The sequence below is a fragment of the Contarinia nasturtii genome, unplaced genomic scaffold, assembly GCF_009176525.2.
Source record: "Contarinia nasturtii isolate CC-2019 unplaced genomic scaffold, AAFC_CNas_1.1 Cnas_scaffold_1240, whole genome shotgun sequence".
In the NCBI taxonomy this organism is placed as follows: Eukaryota; Metazoa; Arthropoda; class Insecta; order Diptera; family Cecidomyiidae; genus Contarinia; species Contarinia nasturtii.
Genome location: NW_022198581.1, coordinates 5,629,104 through 5,636,776, shown reverse-complemented (window position 1 = coordinate 5,636,776; position 7,673 = coordinate 5,629,104). Strand labels below are relative to the sequence as shown.

Genomic DNA, 7,673 nt, shown 5'->3' with positions numbered 1-7,673 from the left:
CTTTAATACCACTTTGTCGGCTGCCATAGGAAAGTTGAATTTTATTCGAAATAATATAATTATTTTCCATATTCATTTGTGTTCGATACGAAAGCCTAGAAATGATTTTTTTGTTCATATAATTTTATTATTCGTTTTTTTATCTAAATATAAAACTTCATTTTATGTATGTGCTTATTATGCATAATTTTGGAGACAACAATGAAAAAAAAAAAACAAAACTCACATCATAAAAAGCATATCGCACGCATAGCTTATTTATTGGATCTTCTTTTCAGTGCATATGCTGATTGTTTTTAGCTTTAGTCACGATGATAATTAAATTTTGCTCAAATTTAACCAGAATTATTCGAAAATGTTGACACATAAATCTCTTGGATGAAGCGTATCTTTGAACTGGTATCGAACGTAAAGTGTAAAATGTGTAAGTCTTTGTTTTCGACACAACTTTGTACTTAAATGTGTCATATAGAAATTCAAATTCTGCAAAATTTTGTAAGTGTGTAACTCAGTCAATTTTGGTATATTTCAGTGCATGCACTTTGTTTACAAAACATGCGAGCGAAGCATTGATATGTGTTGGTTTATTTTGTATATTTCATATCTTTTTTTTTTATTGTTCAGCAAAATTTTATACATATACTTTTCTGCACAACTTTGATGAACAGTCAAATGACAATAGCATTTATTCGCGAACGTATGAATTTTAATTTATTTTGATTTTTTTAATAACAATTCTGCGTGACTAAATATAAATATACGAACGTCACCATTGCCTCGTTGTTTTGCGTTAATATACTCAAGTGAGCTTCAAATGCAATTATGCTCGAATAAGTTTCTGTTTTCAAGAAAAACGTGCAACACACACTGATAATCTTTGCGCCACAATTAAACAAACTTTGTTTTCTATACTAAGCATCATTGTAATATCGTTGATCTTCCTGAGCTGTCAATAAAATTTATCTTTTTCGCCGTGAGAAACAACAACAACAGTTTCCGGGATAAATAATACATTGCTTACAATCAACAAACATACCATATTTGTACGACAATGTACCGATTATGTTTCATATTTTTTTTGTTCATTTTTACGATAACAGAACAATATCTAAAATCTGCTTTTTATATATATGTAAAAAGTGAGTCGATTGAATTTTCACATTTATTTAGAAAAAAATCAGTATTACGCCTGGTTTATCCAATTCAGATACTTCATACAAAAGAATACAGGTACGATGTGAAAAATACACAATCATCAACAAAAACAAAGTAACAGAAACATCGAAAAAAATACCAACAACAATAAAAAAGTATGGGTATTTTTTAACTGAAATTCCTGAAAAGTTGTATACGTATGCACACACATGTTAAAGATGAAGATATTTTAAGACCAGACTCGTTTCTTTCGGTTTTCTTCTTTGACATTCTATTTATAACCATGGTTAATTCTTTTGATAGGTATTTTCATCCATAAGTGTTTCGTTTGAGAATTCTACCCTAGTACGAAAACTGGTTTTGAACATTTCTAAATAGTTAATTTCTTGTGTTGATCATTTTGAAAATCGATTATGAAGCCTTTTTTAGAATTCAATATCAAAGATTAAATTGCTCATGGGATGATCCTTGGATGTCTCGAGAACACAAATTCACAGCTATATTTCAACCGCAAATAAAAGCATACAGTCATTCTTATCAATTGTTTACAAACAGGAAGCAAAATCCGGTGATCATTATTAAAGTTCAATGCGAGCTTTGTATCTATTGAACATTGTAAGGTGTTCAATTGTATTTTAAATCGAATGAGAAAAAAAAATCGTTACAAATGTTAATTTTATTACTCAATTGAGTACATATGTTTTTGAGTGAATTCCACAAAAGAAGTGTCAAGTGTGTGACAATGTTATTTAATTTAATCTGTCAGAACCTAACCTTAATTTTTTAAACACATTGTTTGTTTATAAGGTTTTCAGTTGCGCTCATGTTATATTTTGTATTTTAACAAAATACGCTTATAAATTATTGATAGAAGTGTTGTGAACATTGATAGAGAAGCTAAAAAAAATTATTTTCGTGTGAAAATGGATGGGAGTGAATTGAAAAAAGGAAATTTACCAAAAATTGTTGAGAAATTCGAGTATGATGCAGCAGTTGGCGGTAATACACGAGTAGAAAATGAAATAACAACTTTCAATCATTGTCATCAACGGATTAACGAAATAAAGAGCCTAACATCAGCCATTGCCAATCCGAATAGTACAAAATTGGTCTTCCAAAAATTGCCAAAACATATGCGTCGACGAGCAATGTCACATCACCCGAATCGTTTACCACGAAAATATCGATTGGCACATCGTGCACAGATGAGCAAAAGCGGTGCACCGGCCCAGACAAAACGTCCATCACGAAAATATCGACGCAAACCATCGAATATTTTGGCAGCATATCAACGACGGCAAAGGGCAAATATTTGGCTAGAAACGCACATTTGGCATGCCAAACGTTTTCATATGGTATCAAAATGGGGTTACAAACTAGCCGAATCATCTTGTGATAAAACATTTCGATCATCATATCGGGCAACAATGAAACATTGTCTCATCCAAGACATTTCGTATGTTGGCAACATCGAAATACGTGGGCCATTAGATGTGCTACGAAATAAATTTGAACGTATGCGTGGCCGAACACCGGACTTGGGTCTATGTGCAAAAGCTTATGTTGGCGGTCAACGTGAAGGAACGATTGAATTATTTTCCATTGATGCATATCCATACGGTGCATTGGGTCGATTTCAATTCATTTGGAAACGTGAAAATGACAATGATGCACTGCGTACGTTGTGGCTATTTGCACATCCATCGGTATATCAAAAATTAGTCGATGAACTTTGTGAACTGTTTGAATTAGAGCTGCAAGATGACCTTGAAAATGGTGTAAAGAAACACATGAATAATACAATCAATGCGGAACTGTACGAAATGAGGCATCAATTGAATCGCTTTCGCTTAACTGGACCATTGTCTCATGCTGTTTTAACAGCAGCGTTTAAGCCAAAAATTACATCCACATCGGAGGAGAAAACATGGTTTGTCGATTATTTGATGGAAGAGAAAAATCGTAAGATTCACCAAACACAAACGAAACACTGGAATGATTTAAAACATATTAAATCTGCAATTGATTTACCACCCGGAATGATACTTGGTCTGAATATTGAAGACCCACGCATAAATCGTCCAAAGAAAAGAACCAAAGCACTTCCACTTATTGATTCGCCAATGGATGATGGTGCCGACGTTTGTTGTACAATACCAGAATTCAATGGAGACAGTGTATTATGGGAGCGCAATAAATGTGAACGTATTCAAAATGAGAAAGTTTCAACACATGAAATTTGCGTTCAACGAAATAAAAATATTCTTGTACCGGGTGAACGATGTGCTTTTGAGAATAAATTACAAGCGGTGCCTGTACTTTTAATACAACGACCCGGTTCCAAGGATCCAAAGAATCTTGGCTATGGCAATGGCTACGATGTGATTGTACCACCTGGTTATGGCATTTCCACATGGATGTGTTTAATAATGTGGGGTGCAAAACCCGGTGCACTACGTGAAATGGAAACCGTAGCTCGCGAAGCATTAGAGGATGAATTTTTGCCCGACACCACATCGTCTATAGTTAATTCAAATTTAATGGCGAATGAACTACGTAAAAAGTGAGTAATTTGCTCATTTATATATATACTGAATTTAATTATCAGTTAATAAAATCATTTCTTTATTTCTTTCTAGATATTTTCGTAGTCCACCGAATAAACGTCAAAATTACCTGAAACTCTCAATAGCTAGCCCGTTCAAATGTCCATGGATGCAATTAATACAAGAATGGTGCAATACTTCATCGCCAACCGAACCCAAATACTATGTATTGCGTGACAAAAACAAGTTGAACAAAATCAATCAATTTTTACTTGGAAAAGAACGAAATCTGACCGATATCGATGAAAATTGTTTGATTCCAGTTTCACTTGCGATGAATGGTCGTGGTAATGCGAAAAAATTCTCTATTATTTGTTTACCAAAGAAACAGGATATTCGAAACAATGAAAAAAATCGAAATGAATTTATAAATCGACCAGTACTGTCTGAACCGGTGGCCATTGACGTAAATGAAACCCAACGGAAACTCTTACGATTGAATCATTTAAAAATGCTAAAACGTTTGCGACGTCGACGAGTTCGTGTTAAACGCAAACAACAGGAGTTTGTAGATCGTAAAGTAATTATTGCGCCGTCACATACAACAAAGCAAACAAAATTACAATACGATCGAATGTGTGAACTATGGTTACCATCAGCGCCTAAAGCGATTCGTAAACAATGCACACGTGACGTCTTTGGCTATTTGACACAATGTCAATTTATGTTCCATGAAGCAAAAGTATCAGGTGTGGGCTATGTTACGGTAAATGGCATTCGCGAATTGGCCAAGTTAGGTGTGAATCAGAAACGAAAATTAAATCAAGTATTAGTTCGAGATCCGAATAGCTCAATTTATCGCTTTGCAACACTATCCATTCGTTATCACTGACAGTTTACATATGCTAATTAATGATTTTTATAATAAAATTTTCACAAAAACGAAATACCGTCCCATATTTTTATTGGATATCATTTTTTATACCATTGTATTTAAATTATAATTTGAAAACATTTGAAATTCATCCAATTGAAATCCACTGGAAATATTTATTACATCGTCATTGCTGAAACTTAAACATCAAAGATAAAATCTTTTTTGTATATCAAAATTTCAGTTTTTTTTTTTTTTTTTCAATAGAAGTAGTTTTTATAGAGCGAAAAATATGAGACATTCCACTAAAACTATCTCGTTTTCGATTATTAGTCGATTGATATCAGAATCATCAATGAATATACACATCAATGTGTAAAAAATTATTCGATGAACTGAAAACTTCATAAAAGAAATATTAACTCAAGTGGGCTGTAGGCATAAGAAAAATAGAAAATCCATTTTCAACAATTGATCAATATAGAATAATTTTATTCATCTCATAGCAGATTTGGAATTAAAACAAATTGGATAAAGAAAAATAAAAAAGTGAAAGTTTTAGCATATAAGAATTGCATTAAAAAAAGACACAATTTGTTGTTTTTTTTTGGATTGTTTTTCTTTCAACATTGAAAGGCACTGTAACCAACAGTCGTCTAAAAACTCTTGTTAATTCAAATATTTGTATGTTCATTTCGTCTTTGTCTAATCGAGTTCATTGTCAATAAATTATTTTTATTGCACTATAAATAGTAATTGTCAACTCGAAAAATAATTATAACAGTAGTATAGGTTTGTTTTTTAGGTACATTGTAAGATTATCATCGTTAATTGGAATGTTAATTTGTGTGTAAAACCGTAGTTTCTTGGATTGTTATCACTCATATTTTGTTATCCTGTGTGATGCAATGTAAAGAAGCGTAAAGGCGCTTATAATCGTCCGCATTACTATATTTATATAGAAATAGTCTATCGTCGGCTAAAAGCAGGTTTCAATCCATAGCAGAGAAGCATCTGATTTTCTTGTTTCATGTAGGCAATATTTTCTCTGTTTTACCAGTTTTAGTTTTGCCGACGATCTACGTCTAAGCTAAATTCATTATTTTTTTTTAAGATCTACAACTCTTCAGAACCAATTGTACAAAATTAAATGCGACGCGGCTAAATTGCTAAAACTTTTGTGTTTTTTGTTTGTTTGCTTTTTTGTTCCTGTTAATGGTTGCTTTACATGAGTGGACACAAATTGTTATCATCTGCATCCGAAACATGTTGAGCCTGACCAATGAGTCCGCTACTGTATTGACCGTTGCGAGAAGTTTTTTCCGGTCCCTGTAGTGCATTCATTCGTATGAAGCCGACAACAATGTCAATGTCAATTACAGACATTTCCAAGCTTCGACCCCATGCAATTAATGCGAATGGTCGCTCTGCGGCCAACTTCTCGTACGGTGTAATTATGTGACGATATAAACATTTCTTAACTAATTTCCGGAAGAGATCCAATTGACGGATATTTACACATGGATGGTATGCAGCAACAATGGCACCATGTTCCAAATTATGGAGCCATCTTTGTACGGGCACATAGCTATATTCACCATAGACAGGCCACACTGGCCGATGTGTACCACTGAAACATTTGCATATATATTTTTTTTTTTCATTATTGTCCATTTGAGAAACTGGCATATTTTCACAATTTTGTAGTACTTACAATGTTGGAATATTATAATCATAGCTTATTGATTCGTTCATGCAACGATGTAAAGCCTAAAAAAAATAAACGTATTACATTGCAGATTCATTTCATATTCAATTCATAGACTAATTAAATTTGATTCGAATATTTACAGAGTACTCCACTGGAATGGTATATTCTCTTAAAATGGGCTCAGTATTTGGGTTTGGATTAAATGGTTTACGATTCTGCATGCATAAGAAACGATCGTGATGTGATATATTCTTAGGATCGTAATCTATCCATAAATTTGTCTGAATAAAAAAAAGAAATAAATAGATGTTATTAAAACAATGTTCGAGAGCAAATTAACATTGAAATATGTACCTCCGCGTCGTCACATTTTGGGTCGGTGATACCTAGGGAAGAATCACAAAATATATGAATAGAAATGATCAACAAATAATCGAAACAATGGAAATGAAATTGCATGTGTGAGGTGAAGCTATACTTTTTTTTTACATTGGAATAGTTTCCAATCACCTATGACTCAATCCTCCATTCATTTTCCATCATCGTCATCATTCGGAAATCTCATAGTACATAAATAGTACTAGAGTTAATGTATGGATGTGAATGACGATAATGAAAAGAATCAAAAGAATCAATAAGCATTAAAAAATAATAGAAAGCAATCGGTGATACCCATGGTTTTCATTTTTTTGGTATAAATCAAGTTGCCATCGATTTGGTTGGTACTGCTGCTGCTGCTGCTCTTGTTGTTATTGATATCATTGTCAACGTCGTGGTTATTTTGGTTGTCATCGCCAACAATGCTATTATTGTCTAATATCGGATCAATCTCACCAGGTTTCTTCGGAAACCAGTTTCCATTCCACTGATCTATTTTATCAAATTATTATTATTATTATTTTTCGTGAGAGTTTATGATGAATCGAAATCAGAAATGATATCATTTTATCTAGAATAATATGTCGAAAATCATCAGCCACCTTATCCATCATACCTGAAGCGTTTGCACAATAGCATAGTAAAATTAGCAACGTAACTATGTAACCTAATACATTCAACTTATCGCTAGAATTCATCTTCTTTTCAGTTCACGTAAAGATATATAATCACAGACAATTCACCATTGCTTTTGCAGAAATTTGTATTTATATAGTTATATATTTTCCCTAAATATTCAATAATAAAATATTAACAACGAAACGAACGAAAGGAATTAAAAAAAAACAATAGTTTTTTTTGATTCGGTACGAATACAATTACGATGCAAATTATCAAAACTAGAATAAAAATCAAACGACGAAATTTACATGTATATTATTGACATTGATAGATTTATTTTTACTGTAAATAAAACGTCAACATTTTCACACGTTGGTATTTTTGTTGT

General features: G+C 32.6%; 2 protein-coding genes across 2 annotated transcripts; one reads left to right on the top strand and one right to left on the bottom strand.

Annotated features, from left to right (window-relative positions):
* Nucleotides 1-1,961: 1,961 nt before the first annotated feature.
* Nucleotides 1,962-4,648, top strand: LOC116345094 (ribonucleases P/MRP protein subunit POP1). The gene is made up of 2 exons (XM_031774148.1): nucleotides 1,962-3,718; nucleotides 3,795-4,648. Exons 1-2 carry the CDS (start codon nucleotides 2,079-2,081, stop codon nucleotides 4,591-4,593), a joined length of 2,439 nt encoding a protein of 812 aa, XP_031630008.1. The 5' UTR covers nucleotides 1,962-2,078; the 3' UTR covers nucleotides 4,594-4,648.
* Nucleotides 4,649-5,268: 620 nt separating this feature from the next.
* Nucleotides 5,269-7,551, bottom strand: LOC116345049. The gene is made up of 6 exons (XM_031774090.1): nucleotides 7,281-7,551; nucleotides 6,959-7,156; nucleotides 6,641-6,672; nucleotides 6,427-6,567; nucleotides 6,290-6,345; nucleotides 5,269-6,205 (listed from the first exon to the last, which is right to left on the bottom strand). Exons 1-6 carry the CDS (start codon nucleotides 7,360-7,362, stop codon nucleotides 5,800-5,802), a joined length of 915 nt encoding a protein of 304 aa, XP_031629950.1. The 5' UTR covers nucleotides 7,363-7,551; the 3' UTR covers nucleotides 5,269-5,799.
* Nucleotides 7,552-7,673: the final 122 nt, after the last annotated feature.

Bases quoted from the DNA above. Each gene is read 5' to 3' on its own strand.
- LOC116345094 (XM_031774148.1), top strand. From the start codon at position 2,079: ATGGATGGGAGTGAATTGAAAAAAGGAAATTTACCAAAAATTGTTGAG. The intron at 3,719-3,794 runs GTGAGTAATTTG...ATTTCTTTCTAG, and splicing joins GCGAATGAACTACGTAAAAA to ATATTTTCGTAGTCCACCGA.
- LOC116345049 (XM_031774090.1), bottom strand. From the start codon at position 7,362: ATGAATTCTAGCGATAAGTTGAATGTATTAGGTTACATAGTTACGTTG. The intron at 6,673-6,958 runs GTATCACCGATT...ATTCTTCCCTAG, and splicing joins CAAAAAAATGAAAACCATGG to GTATCACCGACCCAAAATGT. The intron at 6,346-6,426 runs GTAAATATTCGA...TATTTTTTTTAG, and splicing joins CCATTCCAGTGGAGTACTCT to GCTTTACATCGTTGCATGAA.